At 32.6% G+C, this 15,552-nt stretch overlaps 1 protein-coding gene, 1 long non-coding RNA gene and 1 other non-coding gene across 3 annotated transcripts; all 3 read right to left on the bottom strand.

Annotated features, from left to right (window-relative positions):
• Window positions 1–1,400: 1,400 nt before the first annotated feature.
• On the bottom strand, window positions 1,401–2,633 carry LOC130508776 (uncharacterized). The gene is made up of 2 exons (XR_008942961.1): window positions 1,829–2,633; window positions 1,401–1,756 (listed from the first exon to the last, which is right to left on the bottom strand). It is a non-coding gene; the product is annotated as an uncharacterized LOC130508776 (long non-coding RNA).
• Window positions 2,634–7,868: 5,235 nt separating this feature from the next.
• Window positions 7,869–11,039, bottom strand: LOC108828974 (uncharacterized). The gene is made up of 5 exons (XM_018602623.2): window positions 10,535–11,039; window positions 9,711–9,844; window positions 9,475–9,622; window positions 8,374–8,480; window positions 7,869–8,218 (listed from the first exon to the last, which is right to left on the bottom strand). The coding sequence occupies exons 1-5, from the start codon at window positions 10,875–10,877 to the stop codon at window positions 8,177–8,179; spliced, it is 774 nt and encodes a 257-aa protein (XP_018458125.2). The 5' UTR covers window positions 10,878–11,039; the 3' UTR covers window positions 7,869–8,176.
• Window positions 11,040–15,081: 4,042 nt separating this feature from the next.
• LOC130508813 (small nucleolar RNA R71) lies at window positions 15,082–15,188 on the bottom strand. Its single transcript, XR_008942994.1, has one exon. It is a non-coding gene; the product is annotated as a small nucleolar RNA R71 (small nucleolar RNA).
• Between the last annotated feature and the right edge of the window lie 364 nt (window positions 15,189–15,552).

The following is a 15,552-nucleotide window of genomic DNA, read 5'->3' as shown; positions in this document are numbered from 1 at the left end:
GATTTTATGATCATTTGTATCTTGTTATAAAAACAAAATTCTTTCATTGATCACAAAATTTTGAAAGTGAGCTTTTTATAATTTTTAGTAATTTATAGTCATTTAAAAAAATTCAAAATATTACATATTAAAAATCTAAATTTTTTATTGTTTAATTTCTTTTAATAATATAAAATATTTAAAAAATGAGAGAGAATACAAAAATTGTTATCAACTTTTTATTATTCATAATCATTAATGCTCATATATATGTTTATCATATTAGGTAATTCTGTACCTTTTATTTAAGGAAAAAATTGAGAATATTTTTTTATACATTAATAATCAATTTAATAGTTGGTTAATAAAAATATATAATATATATTAGGATGAACCAACCTATTTTTCTAAAGATTCTAAGAATCATCCTCGTGATTACATGTGGCTTCCAAAAAAATGTTACAATGACGTTTGACTGAGTAACATATTGTTTCAATATAATGTATGAACCAAAGCCAATAAGAATTACTCAATTCTTATTATTAGCTTGAAAAAATTCTCTCAAAAACTTAACTTCTCATAAAAATCTCTCAAAACTCATAAGTTATATCACAAGTCGATATCTTCTTATATAGATCTTAAAAATTCCTAAACTCACTTAACAAAACATATTTCCTATTATTCTTATCATAACTCAAGTAAAACTAGTATTTCTTTGACTACAAGTTAACATCAAGTCTGAAATCGAGCTACATGAGCAAAGACTCCTACAAAATCGATGGTATATCGTTGTATATATCCCTTAACTACCAATCTTGACTTCTATTTATTTATACTTCCATTTACGTTTCTTTTAATCTCGAATATCCACTTAAGACCTATTGCTTTAGCACCTTCAGGCAAGTCAACAAGATCCCATGTATTATTTTCACGATTGATTCCATCTCATATTGACACGCATCTCTCCAGACTTTGTCTTCCATAGCTTCATCCTAACTCCACGGTTCTTCATTTAGAAGTAATAGAAGACGTTCTCCTTCAACTTCCGCAAGCAATATGTAATCGTCTAGATAAGACAGTTTCTTACTCGTTCTTGATGACCTCCTAGGTTGTGCTTCTTCCATGCACTACAAGAAAAATGGTTTTTATTAGCGGACGAAAAACGTTATCTATCAATATGATAGCGGTTTATGAAGCGCTGTGTCATCGCCCGTCATAATAGGTCAAGCACTTTAGATAGCGGTTTTTTGCACTGCTATCTTATTGTCATATATTATAGCGTTTTTTATATGCAATTAAATAGTCTTTCGTAACATTTATTTTCTGTTATTATTTATATTATTAAAATGAAAAAAAAAAATATATATATATATATATTTCATTTTCAATATTTATAAATAATCTTTTTAAAAAATGTAATATACTAAAATTATAATTTATAAATTAGATTGAATTAAAAATTACAAAAGGTTTACATGAAAAAATAAACCAAACCTAAACCAAGCTTAACCCTAAACCTATTTGCTAACTAAACCTAATAACAAAACCACGCCGCTTTCAAGCTTCTCAACTCGGCCGCCGTCAACCACCATTCGCTGTGAAGACCAAGCCCTTGCGTCTCTCTCTTCTTTCCTTTGACGTCGGAGACGGCGACGGAATCACCACGGCTCTTCCCACTCACTGTCGTCGAGCTCGTCTTCGGCTCACCACTGCTTATCTATCCTCTCCGCGCACCTTTGTCTCAAGCATCAAGTTTCATAGAAAGCAAGCTCTCCAACTAATAAAAAATAAAACGATTTAATCAGTTATAAACCCTAGAAATCGATTTCAGATCTATATTGATTTCTACCTGTTTCTGGATCGATGAAGCAGAAGCAATGGATAAGCAACGTATTGAAGTTTCTGTGTGAATTGAAGACGTTAGCGACACTTTTGGAGCAAGCTCTCTTACACTTGGATTTCCAGATCTCGACCATGTGTCCATGTTGTCTTCTCTTCCGTCCTTCCTCGAAGTTCACCGCCATTTGAACAAGAGGAATAAGAAGAGACGGTGGTGGTCGTGGTTTAGAGAACAAGAAAGAGAGGCGTACAGTTGAAAAAAAAAAAAAAATTGCCAAAAATACCATTTTCATAGTACCACTTTTCATGTTTACACTAATCACTTTTACCACTACTTTTAATGAAGGGTTTAGAATTGAAGGTTTAGGATTTAGGGTTTAGATTTAATGTTTTAGGGTTTAAGGATATAGTTTAGGGTTTAGAGTTGAGGATTTAGGGTTTAGAGTTGAGGATTTAGGGTTTATAGTTTAGACTTTAGGGTTTAGGGTTTATGATATTGAATTTAGGGTATATAGTTTAGGGTTTAGGGTTTAGAGTTGAAGATTTTGGGTTTAGAGTTTAGAATTGGAGGTTTAGTATTTAGAATTTGGGATTAGAATTTTGAAAAGCATATAAATACAAAGATATAAGAGTTTTTACCATTTTAATAAATAAGGTATTTTTGAAAATATGTTTTTAGCGGTGGTAAAGATGAATATAATGGTACCTTGGAAATGGTATTTTTGAAAATTCCCAAAAAAAAAAAAAGAAGAGAAGTTATGGCGTAGAGAAGAACAACAAAATAAAAAGGAAAGAAAAAGTTTGGAGACAGATAAATAAATTAGAAAAATTGGTTAATTAACTGTGGCCATTGGATCAACATTTATCAAAGACTGAAAGTAGCGATCTTTGTCAGCCACATTATTGACCAATCAGAAAACAGTTAGTGAATCACTATCTTTAGATCCAAAAGAAGATCATGTGGTTCGTATATAACCACTAGTCCAAGTCCAAAAATTTTCAAATTGTGACATGAAATTAGTTTAAAGGTTTAAAGTAAAAGAGTATAGTAAATGAAATTAGTTTAAATTTAGATGTTTGAGTATATGGTTTAAAAAGTTTGTATTTTGATTTAAGATTTAAAGTTATAAATTTGGAATAAATGTTTGAATATAGGGTTTGAGGGTTAAAAGTTTAGAGTAGAATTTAAGATTAATTATTGAAAAGAAATAGTATTGAGTTTATGTATAATATTTGAGGTTAAATTTAAGATTTGATATTAAAATAGTTAGATTTTGAAATTATGTTTAGAGTTTAGAGTTTAAAAACTTGTTTAGGGTTTAAAGATTTATAAAGTCAAAGATAACGTTTTTAATAATGTGCTATTAAAAATACTCTATCATAGCATTTTTAAATATACAATTATATCATAGCGTTTCCAAAAATACAAACGCTATCTAAAACTAACGGATATATCAACCATAGCAGAAAGCGAGAAAATGCTATCCTCGTATGCTATTAAAACGCATTTTTCTTGTAGTGATGGTGTTGTCATTTGTCATGTTATCAGGTGATTCGTCTTCATAATCATTGTTTCCTTGCTCATTCGTTTTATCAACCACATATTCTTCGATCTCTTCTGTTCTTATCCCTTGGTTAAACTTTCCTGGCTCATCGTCGATATTGTTTATGTCATTGCTCCACTTCTAGCTTTTATTCTCATCGAAGATAACATCTCTGCTCACTATTATTTTCTGCTTGTTGGATCAAACATTCTATAATCCTTGGATGCTGGCTCGGTTCCAAGATGCAGCAAAGTTCTTGACCTATCGTCCAAATTTCTCAGGTGCTGTGAATCAGTCTTCACATATCCAATGCACCCGAACACTTTCAGATGCTTGACACTGGGATTCCTTCCTTTAAACACTTCGTATGGCGTCTGAGATTTCAACGATCAGGTTGCAACCCTATTAATAAGATAACAGGCGTGTCTCACGGCTTCTCCCCATAGATAATTTGGGTAAGTTCATATGCTTCAAAATTCTCCAAGTCATCTCCATTAAGGTTCTATTACCCCTCTCCACCACTCCGCTATGTTGTGGCGTCTAAGGAGCGGTTAGGTACCTTTCAATTCCTGATGCTTCATAGAACCTACTAAACTCCATCGATGTGAATTCACCTCCCTTGTCCGTTCTAAACATCTTTATAGACATTTTTGTTTCATGTTCGACAATACTTTTGAAAGATTTAAACTTCTCAAAAGCTTCGACAATATTGTTTCAATTTCAATTTATGAACCAAAGATCAATAAGAATAACTGAACTCTTATTATTAGTTTAAGAAAACCTTTTCAGAAACTTAAACTCTTACAAAGATCTCTCAAAACTCATCATAAGTTATATCACAAGTTGATATCTCCTTATATAGATCTTAAAACTTCCTAAGTTCACTTAACACAACATTTCCTATTCTCCTAATCCTAACTCAAGTAGGACTAGTATTTCTTGGACTCCAAGTTAACATCAAGTTTACATCCAACATAACATGCCGGTTTTGAGAGAGGATGAGTTGGATACTATGTTTTGATACTAAAGTAGGTTGCATTCCCGCACTCAGATTAGGGAGATTCTTTTGACGTTTTCAAAATTATAATTTACTTAATATATTTTTTCATAAAAGAATAATTATTTCCAAACGATAACTTCTATTTAAAAATGTTCTTCTATCCTATTCCGCATTTACTTCAAAATAAATTTAACTAAAAAATATTTCTAATCATATTTTATTTTATACTTTATAAAAAATAAAATAAATAAAATGAGATAATTCCAAAAATAAAATAATTTTTTTTTTATTATTTTGTTTATACTTCAAAATGAAGTTGAGTTGGAATACAACTCAACTGCATTGTAAAATTTCTCCATCTTTAGAAAATGAAATAAATGTTCTAAGTGGTATAAATTTATAGTATGAACTTACACTTGCTATTCTCTCTAACCATTCTAGATAGATAAATGCCATGGCTTATCAATATTTAATATTGTGTCTGGTTAATGAACATAGCATATGTTTTTTTCTGAACTTATAAATAGCATATGTTACACTCGCAAAACCTAGGTGTGGCCCATTTCTACAGTCTCAAGTATTTTTGTGTACTCACCTAATCCAATTTTTTTACTAAAACTAAGGTTCCAATGTCAATTTGGATTTTTATTTCGTACTCTCATCACTCATGATCATTTTTTCAGTTAACCCGAAAGACTATTTTCGATTGCTTCTTCTACTTGTTTGGGATAATTAAGAGGAATACAGCTACAAAATATGAAATCAGGCACAAGTACTAATGCATAAAAAACTGCTTTCAGTAATCATGCAAAAAGCTAATGTAAGTGAAATAGATTGTAAAATGTGTGTGTTTTAATCAATGTCGAGCAGAATATATACAAGAGATGAAGAACTTACCGTAAGAAGAGTTTGTATTTAGATAACTATAACATGAGAACTAACATTATCTCTATATTTCATATCATTATCTCTTTACTCCTCTTCAATTTTGACGGTTAAAATCTTGAATCTCCAACTTGGACAATAGATATGAAAATGTAGGATCCGGTAAATCTTTGGTTAGATATCTGCAGGCTGTTCAGTAGTAGAAATATGTTTGTACTAATAAGCTTGTTTTAAACTGCATCTCGAACAAAATGACAGTCCGATTAAATGTGTTTTGTATGTTCTTATTTAATGGGTTTGCTGAGATGTAGATAGCCGATTTTCTGTCACAAAATAGTTGCACCGGTTTATCATGAGTAACTCCAAACACATGTATTCCCAACAGAGATTTTTTTGACGAATTCCCGATGAATTTTTTTGTAGAGAAAATCCGTAGAGAAGCCGTCGAGAATTATCAATTGACATGGTTTGTCGGGAATTACCGACCGACATGATCTGTCAGGAATTTTGAAAATTAAACAATTTTTTATTTTTTTATTTTTAAAATTAAACAAAATATAAAAAAAAATTTATAGAAAAAAAATCTTAAAAATGTGTTCTAACATATATCATTTTACCTAACAAATTAGACATATAGATGCTAAATTTTTAATTCTAAACTTAAAATAATAAAATTGTAAATATTAAATAATAATTAAAAAATTTGAAATATTTTTAATTAAAAAAAAGTGTACTTAATGACTGTGACAAGTTACAAAAATTGGAAGTATGTAAAATTGTTTTTATGTATTTGAATAATTGTAAAAAAATAATTTTAAATATTATAATTACTAACAAAAACGTTAATACATATATATACATATATATATATATATACTAAAATAGTAAAACCGATTTTTAGATATATAATATTTTAAAAACATTTTTATATTTAAAACTTAAAAATATTTTCTTAAAATGTATTATAACAAAAAAGTAGTTTATTTAGATCTTAAAATTTAATTTTAAATGATAAAACATTTTTGAAATTACATAAACACATAATAATAATCTTAAACTAACAAAAACAATCAAAATATTAACTAACAAAACACTAAGAATACAGTCCCTAAAATCTAAGTTCCAAAACATCAAATCCAACATCCTAACATGTATCTAACATAACAAAAAGATAAAGATTGAAAACTTACACGATTTTGGTGAGGATTGGAAAGGAGATAAGTAAAATTTGAAGAAGTAACGCTTGACATCTGCAGGTAAAGAAAAAGAAAAGTTGTGATGTTTAGAAAGAGAGAGGATAATGGAGGAAGGAAAAGACATGAAAAAATATATATATATATATTTATATATATATATATGTAAAAAAAATCTTGACGGAAAAAATCTGTCTGGAATCTATGTAGGTAAATTTCACCAAAATATTTCGACGGTCAATATTCCGGGTTAATTTCCCCAAAAAAATTCTGGCGGTCAATTTTTTCTCACGGATTACCAACAGATTTCCTACAAATTCCCTAATTTGTGGTTTCGTGTCTTTTAAACAAACATATAAGGTTTTGTTACTCCAAACATGATGGAAAACATTGTAAACCAATTTGTAGAAAATTAAAACAAACATCGTCAATAAAATATGTAAGTACATTGTTGGCATTTTCAAATAGTATACTATCCTATTGTACAATTAGCTTGAATGGAAAGATCATAGTCAGCAAGTAGTAGCATCCCTTGACTAGGAGAACCTTTAAGATAATGCACCATTCGCAATTCTGCGTCCCAATGGACATGTAAAAGAGATTGCATGAACTCTGCTAGAATACGGACAGCGTAACACAACTCTGGTCGGATAAAAATAAGGTAGATCAGCCTTCCGACCAAACTTCGATAAGCTTCCTGTTAGCAAATTTAGGACTAATGGCCAGTGATAGTTTATGGTTAAGTTCAATCGGAGTTGAACATGGTTTAGTAAGCCAGCCTCTGAAATGATGTACAATGTATACTTTCACTGAAAAGAAAAATGCCTTCATTGTTGCGAGCAACTTCAATTCCAAGAAAATATTTGAGTTTGCCCATGTTTTTCATATGAAAGCACTTACTCAAATAGTTCTTGAACTTGTGTATAGTAGAGAGATCATTTTCTGCGATAATAAAATCATCCACATATATCAAGATGTGTAGACATATGTTTCCCTTAATGAGCGAGAAGTGTGAGTAGTCGGCCCTGCTCTATTTGAAACAATAACTTTTATAAGCTTGGCAAACCAGCAGCATAGAGACTGTTTAAGACCGTAAATAGATTTGCATAAGCAAAATACTTTTGTAGGATTTGGATGTTCAGAACCATAATGAAACTTCATATAAACTTCCTCTTTTAAATCTCCATGTAATAATGGGTTGTGAGCATCCATTTGCTAGATTTCCCACTTCTTTGCCACAGCGTTTTCAAGTAAGATACGAACATGAGCAAACGTATTGGTCTAGTCGAGAACTTCTACTTTGAACATCTAGTACTCACCGTCATAAGAACAAGATTTTCCATCGCAGCATAAAATACCTTTGTAAAGATCAAGAAAATAATCTTAATTATAAAGATTTTCCATCGCAGTATAAAATACCTTTGTAAAGATAAAGAAAATAATTTTAATTATACCGTGTCCATGTGTCTAGATGTATGATGATATATAGTACTGATACGCAGTATTATTTCCCTAAAATATTTGAGCTCAACTTAAAAACCCAAAAACAAAAAAAATTAGTTAACAAATTTTGTGGAATTATGTATATTTGTGTATGTATATTCATTTATGTATGGGGTACGAGTACGTCGACCATCTTCGCTAAATGGCTAACATAAATAAAAAATCTGCACAAGAACTCCTCCACCAATGTGTCTATACATGCATATAACACTCTTGACGTCCCTTTTTCATCGTCAAAATTTCAAGTTTTTCTTCAAGTAACACACGATCTCTTGCTGCAAAGTTTAAAACATCCAATCAGATATTTTTACAGCATGAAGCCAGTAATATTTGTGTAAGAAAAACAGATGAGAAAGTAATTAAAAAAAATATATATATATATATATATATATAATGGAGACGAAATCGAGATGTGTTAGGCAAGGCTTACGAGGAAGCAGAGGAGGACGCAAGCCGCTGCACCTGGAAATAATACGTACCAAAAGTTCAACTTTTGTAACTTTGCTCCGTCAATGAACAGTAGTGGTAAACTCGCCGCTGTTTTTCAGATGTATAAATTATATGAAAAGATTAATCAATTATACATTCTGATGAAAGAAAACTAATCAATTTTATGTCAGATATATAAATCATATGAAATATGAATCAATTATTAATCGGAAGAAAACCTATAAAAGTAAAAAAACAGATTGATAGAAAATCTTACATTATGCACAAGAAAATGGAATACATAGAACTGATATTTTTTTTTGCAAGAGAAGTGAACTATTTTTTTTTCAAAAAAAAAAATATAGAACTGATCTCATTCATTCACGAGGCTGTACTTTTATATCTCCGTGTTATAGAACCCTAACGCAATATTCAATTATGCATGCCTTTTTTTTTTTTTTTGTAACTGTGCATGCATGCCTTTTTTCAAATAACAAAACTAGTCTCTAGAATAAAATGTTTGTACATGGAACTATTACCTAAATCCCGTACAACAATTTTCGCTATTCGAAAATCTCCTTCGTACTGCCACTCTTATTATTGGTTTTTATACACTTATCACAATTCCCCTATTATAAATTAAGGAATATATGATACCAGTTGGGTTTGGATAATTTTTTTCTCTTGGAAATGAGAGGGATTTGATGTTTAAGAGATTCCACATTTGAAATAAGATTTGTGTGACTCTATCTACAGATATTTTATATTTTATTGTATATGTTTTCATTTTTTTGTTTGCCAAGATGTTTTCATATATTACTTTCCCTTCTCTTTAGTCATTTATGAGACATTAAACAATTATTGTTATGCGTGGCAATTCATATTTCCCGCTCTCTATTTATTTCTCATATTTCTAACCCTTTCAACAGATATTAAGAAATAAATTTGTTTTTTCTGTGATGATTAAGTTAGTTCAAAATTGCAGAAATTGAATTATTTATAAACTTTTTTCTAAACTGTTTTTTCATATCTTTGATTTTTTTTTATAAACTTTCAAAGATAAGAAAAGTTATTTAAAAAGAAGAACGTTGTATTCAGTTACCAGGAGGATGATTAGCACGAGCAATGACCATAAATGCAATGGAAGCGGCGAGAGCTGTGCTGCGGGAGAGCCAACCCGGCCCAAAAATAGAAAAGGCCAACACTCCAATGGCTGCACATCCTATTTGAGCCATGAATATATTGTATTTCTGAAATTAATAAACATGCACCACCCATTCAACGTTTTGATCAATATACGTTTTAATCGCAAGAAAGGAAACGGGTTTAGGAAATTACCCTAGCAGCAGGTGCAGAAGGAGTGGTGAAGAGAATGGCAGAAACGGCACCAAGTGGTGCAACTGACATTGAGATCCCTTTAGGGTTTAGCATTTGATCTATCCTTCCCATTATCGCCATAGCCGCAAACGCTCCTTTTCTCGTACCAGAGAATATTAATAGAAAACATTTTAAATCTTTTCAATACATCCATACATATATTTGATTCATCAAACCGGTCATAAATCCAAGGTTAGACATACATGTAGGCTATGTGACCTATAATTTATCAAGTAATTCATTTCGTTTGTATGCATGTTAGAAAATTATGATGGCATCATTGGCATGGCATGATTATACTGTATTGTGCTATAGATGTTCCTTTTCATTTGACATCTTTTTTTTTCTTTTGAGAAAGATTATTTGACATCTTTATAACAATATATATACCAACTAAGTAATTTATGTCTCCGCTCAAGATTTGCATAGACGATAACTACTTTTTAATAGGCATTATCTAAATAATTCACAAACAACCTTGTCTGTCTGACTACAGATTATACGAATAACAAAAAACAAAATTATACGAATTAATTATTAACTATTAATAATTATGATTCTTATTTCTTACTATATTCAAGAAATGGTCAACCTCAAACAGTTATTATCAATAGCTACTTGGTCGCTGGAAGAGACACGATCTCTCTGTCTCTCTCTCCTCCCTCATCTTCGGACAAAAGAAAATTGCTGTCTAATAATCTTCTTTTTTTTTTTTTCGCTAAAGTGTCTAATAATCTTATCATTTTACTTGTGACAATCTTTTTATATATATATAACAAACTTACCTGCTGCAGGCCAAATGACGTCACTTAGTGACGGAGCCACCGTGGTCTTCTCGGGCTTCCAAGAATCCCAAGAAACGGCCGGTAAATCCTCAGCCGAAGCCACTGGCATAGACACTCCTGCGGTTTTGCTTACTCGGCGACGACTGCTCCACGACCTTATGCTTCTCATATGCCTTACAGATTCATGGAGACATAGATCATAAGACGGGAGCCCTACAAAATGATGGCTTCTGAAACCGGCAGAAACCATTGTCAGAGCTGTTGAAACCGCCGGAGTAATATGATGCCCGCTGAAAACCTGAAAGCGGTGGAAAGACAGAGGCTTCACCGGAAGCAAAGCCATGGTTGCTGGGAGGCTTTTGATATAAATATATCAACAAAGACTCAAAACCTGTCCCTCTTTCTAATTATACCAAAAGGATGAGAGAGAGAGAGAGGAAACACAAGTGTGCAATGACTTCAACAAACACTCAGATTTGTGTATTTAACTATAAATATATAAATATATTTGATAAAAAAGACTATAAATATGTATGTCTATGCATATATGTGTATATGTGTGAGTGATGCAAATATAGGAGTTCACAAGTTGGAATTAAGTATACATGTAGAGGTCACACAAATAACAAAACGGACGCTTGCTAGATGGATCCTGGACAGCCAATGATCAATTTAGTGGATGTGGATGGGTCTAAATGGATAGTGGAAGGAATACTCAACTCATGGGAACAAAATACTTATCAAGACGAGAATCAGCTTTGCACTCGAAATTAGAAGCACTGCGATGGGCGATGGAGAATATGTTACAACACTCGACATGCCAGAACTTCGGGACAGACTGCAAGGACCTGATTGTTATGATCAAGGAGCCCCATGCTTGGCCAAGCTTTGTCACGGAATTGGAGAGGATTGAAACGCTTATAATATGCTTCCCGGACTTCAACATCTTTTATGTTCCTCGAACGCGCAATCAGTTTTCAGATTTTTTAGCTAAGACATCTAGATCCTTCTATAGGAAGTTACTCTATATTGATTGTTCTATTCCGGTCTGTTTACCGAAACTACCTCAAGTTTGAGTAATAGAATAGCCGTTTGCCGTAAAAAAAATAAAAAAATAACAAAACGGACTGTTTACATTAGTAATTTTAGGCAACCAAATATGGAATGGACTAGAACAGTTAAGTTTATATATAGTATCAATATATTGCAGTTTTACATTTTTATCAACGATGTTTGTTGGTTAAAAGAAATTGGTACAAACTATTATTTATTAATGTTTTTTTTGTAAACAACGTAAACAGTCCTTTGCAAACCAAATTAATAATTCTGAATCTACATGAATAACAGAAGACGTTTGATTCGGAGCTATTAATGAAAATCAAAACTTAGTTTAAAAAAATATTAGTTGAGATTTGAGTTCTATGAAAATCAGTATTAAAACACTATTATTTACAATATTAAAAAAATTCAAAAATGAGTTTTAAGAAATACTAGTTGAGATCTGAGTTATATGAAAATCAGTATAAAAACATATTGGTACATTTCTTTTTATTTAGATTTTTAGTACCAACTAATTGTATTTATGCTCTTTAACCTCTTTCCACATGTAAATGACGCTGCAAATCTCGCCGCTCCCGTCAAAAACCAGTAAAACGCTGACAGGGATTTTTATTTCCTCTTTCGACCAAACTATTTGCTTAGTTGATATTATTTATACTGATTATATAATTGAATAAGAAAAAGGACCTACATGTATTATAGTAGTAACTAATGGAGGAATGGCTTTCTATTTTAAAATGAGAGATGCAAGAGGATATGCCAAAAAAGCAGTGGCCATATAAGAGGTGGACGGGTTCAAATGTGAGCCTCTTTGATCAGTCGAAAGGTCATTGGATGACAATAGTGCCTTCATCTAATACTTAAATTAGCCTTACGCCTCGTTATTTTGATTTCGTTTAATATGTAATAACCAGAGATTTGTACTTGTGTTTGTCGCCTTCACATGCATACACATGTCTCATGTTTCAAATCGTGAACACCAATCAAAATAAAATATATTATCAGATAATATAGCCAAACTTTTGACATAAACCTAAAATTTGTGTCCTCCCTCAATGAGGAAGGAATCTTCGATTGCTGGTTCAAAAGGTCAATTCATTGTTCTTCACTCATTATAACTTTTTGCTTTATCTTATAGTGGGTTTACAAAGTAATTCACTTTATGATAGGATTGGCACTGATTGGGGAAAAGCAGAGAATGCCAAGTCTTTGGGTTTGTACCTTCAAACCCATACCAATCAATTAAACCCAAGGTGTTTAAATAAGCCCAAAGATTATGCTGTCTATTCACACAGTCCACAATTTTTTAAAAAAATATCCACCATGAACATTATCTTCGTGCTCTTATAAAATAGCATAAATACCTTTTCCCATGTACAAGAACAGAGGATACAAGAAAAATTTAATGTTGCAGAGAAGCTAAGACTGAGGATACAATGTGAAGTGGACCAGTGACTATAACCATTCCTGCTTCACCAGTTGTGTTGTGTTTGAGAAGCTCATACGAAAGCTTTAAGGAACCAAACACAGTTCTGTCTTCGGCAACTTCCATAACCCTAAACCTAACACATCGCAACTGATCATTCAAAACCGAACATGAGGTTGATCTTAATATGTTGTGTCTTGACACATTGTACATCGTTTTCTGAATTGTTTTATAGTTTTTATCGGGTCTTTCTAGTCTATTTTGAATCATTACAGTCTTTTAGTTGTATTAGATGGGAAATAGATCACTTGGAATTAAAGTGAAAAAGTACAAATTGGAGATTTTCATGCAATGCAGTCTAGCGGAGCATCCAAGTGTCTGCTACAACGGAAGAAATTTTTAAGGAAACTACAAAATATTTCGGAATTTATCCTAATCATCCCAATTTTCTCTCTGAGCTACCAGGGACCTTTACATATATTCTTTTCCTCTTTTCTATTATTTTCTACGCTGGTTTTCACAGAGAAAAAAAACCTCTAGAGCTTTTCATATTGCGATTTTGCTATCTTGTAAAGTGAGAAGGTCATATCTGGTGTTTAGAGAAGAACCTCATGAACTCTATTTCTATTTTTTTTATAATCACTGTGATGTATTATTCAGTTTCAATCTCTGTGTTTTCTTGCTTTATGGTTGAGTAGTCGGCTTGCTTAGTCTGGGGTGTTCATGTATTATATCCGTGAGCTAAACATGAATAAGTTATTAATTAATTGTCTTCATTCATTGCAAGACATATTGCTTATGCTAAACTGATCACTTACTGTATGAATCTAGGATTAATCTATTCATTAACTGTGTTATAGGTTGCTAGACATTGAATGAATGAGCATTGCATCCATAGCCAACGAAAATAGATGTTAGAGTGTTTTGTGAACAGATCCGACTTGATCTTAATGTTTTTCAATCGCGTCTCAGTCCAAACGAAAATTAGGTACTGATATAGATCGACAAAAGGTGAAGCTCCACGACAGTGGTCTGATCTATTAGTGTGTTTGGAGTTCTAAATTCGTGCTTAATTGAACTTGAATAATTGTTTGGCTCACATCTGTTTGACACCCGATGAAACCACCATAGGCTAGCATTTTTAATTATCTGAAAACTCAAATCAAACCTGTTACGATTTCTTAGTTTTAAAATTACCATATTGTTTTAGATTGATATTGATCCAATAGAAATAAAGTGTAAACTGGTCCTCTGAAATTGAATCTAAAGTATTACTACAACCATTGGCTTGACAGTTGCAAGGATTAATTTTAGCGTATCAAGTTTTATCACTTTTGCGATGAGAACCAGCTTTTTACCTTTATTTTTCCATTAAATATCTAGTATAAGATCTCTAACTTACTTTATCCCATCTATTGCAGCTAATGTTTCAGGTGCATGACCAGTAGACATACTGGGGAAAACGCACAAGGAGAATTAGTTACGCTTACCAACTAGGGGCTAGCAAGGTTCGAAAGAAAAAACCGTAAACAGCCAAGACGGACCAACGCAATAATGGGCGATTACGAAAACCAGGATGATCTCTCTGCCACAATGCAACCGATGCAACAACATATGCAGCAGATCATCCAAGCGCAACAAGAATCTGATCTACTCGCTGCGCAGCAGTAGCACGAACAGGAGGAGCAAGCCGCTTCTATTGGGCAGATAAACCTTCCGCGTAACTTCCTTGCAATGCGCTCTGCCATTACTCCTCAAACCCTGCCCAAGGAATGACTTCGAGATCAAGCCTGCTTGATCGCTTTAGTGTAGAGGAAAGTGTTCACTGGTCTTCCGACAGACATTCCGACGGAGCATATTGAAAGCTTCGAACAAGTCTGCAGCTAGATTTATTCTCGCGAACGGAGTACCACTTGACTACATCAAGTGCATGCTATTTCCGTTTTCTGTTGATGAAAAGATTGCACAGTGGTTAAATTATCTCCCTACCGGCTCTTATACTTCGTGGGAACATGTCCGATAAGCATTCTTAAGCAACTTCTACACGAAGGCAAAGACTGCAGCATTGAGGAACAAGATCTCCTCTTTCAAACAGCTCACTGATGAATCTTTTTGCGAAGAAAGGGAGCGTTTCAAGGACTACCGCAGAGAATGCTCTCACCATGGATCTGATGATGATTACCTCCTGACATTTTATATGATGGAGTAAACTGGCAATACCGAAGTGCTGTAAACTCTGCGAGCAATGGAGACTGCATGGCTCAGACCACTGAAGAAGCATTCAAGTTGATTGAGAACATGGCAGCAAGCTCATCCAAAAAAAATCAGGAGAGGGATCACTCTACGAAAGTCAACAATGTCGACACCCATAAGATAGATGAACTAACAACCAAGGTTGATCAGCTACTAAAAAACAACAAGGGCAATATTCATTATGGAGGAAGTTACAGCTGAGCAGATTCAGAACACTCAAGAGGTTTCTTCTGAGGCTGAAAAAATGAAACGATCAACAAGAGGTTAGCTACATCAATAG

Source organism: Raphanus sativus, chromosome 2, assembly GCF_000801105.2.
Source record: "Raphanus sativus cultivar WK10039 chromosome 2, ASM80110v3, whole genome shotgun sequence".
NCBI classification, from domain to species: Eukaryota; Viridiplantae; Streptophyta; class Magnoliopsida; order Brassicales; family Brassicaceae; genus Raphanus; species Raphanus sativus.
Note: the sequence above shows the minus strand (reverse complement) of the source record. Positions and strands in the feature narration are given on the sequence as shown.

Bases quoted from the DNA above. Each gene is read 5' to 3' on its own strand.
- LOC108828974 (XM_018602623.2), bottom strand. From the start codon at position 10,877: ATGGCTTTGCTTCCGGTGAAGCCTCTGTCTTTCCACCGCTTTCAGGTT. The intron at 9,623-9,710 runs GTAATTTCCTAA...TATTAATTTCAG, and splicing joins CTTCTGCACCTGCTGCTAGG to AAATACAATATATTCATGGC. The intron at 8,219-8,373 runs GTAAGCCTTGCC...TAAACTTTGCAG, and splicing joins GCGTCCTCCTCTGCTTCCTC to CAAGAGATCGTGTGTTACTT.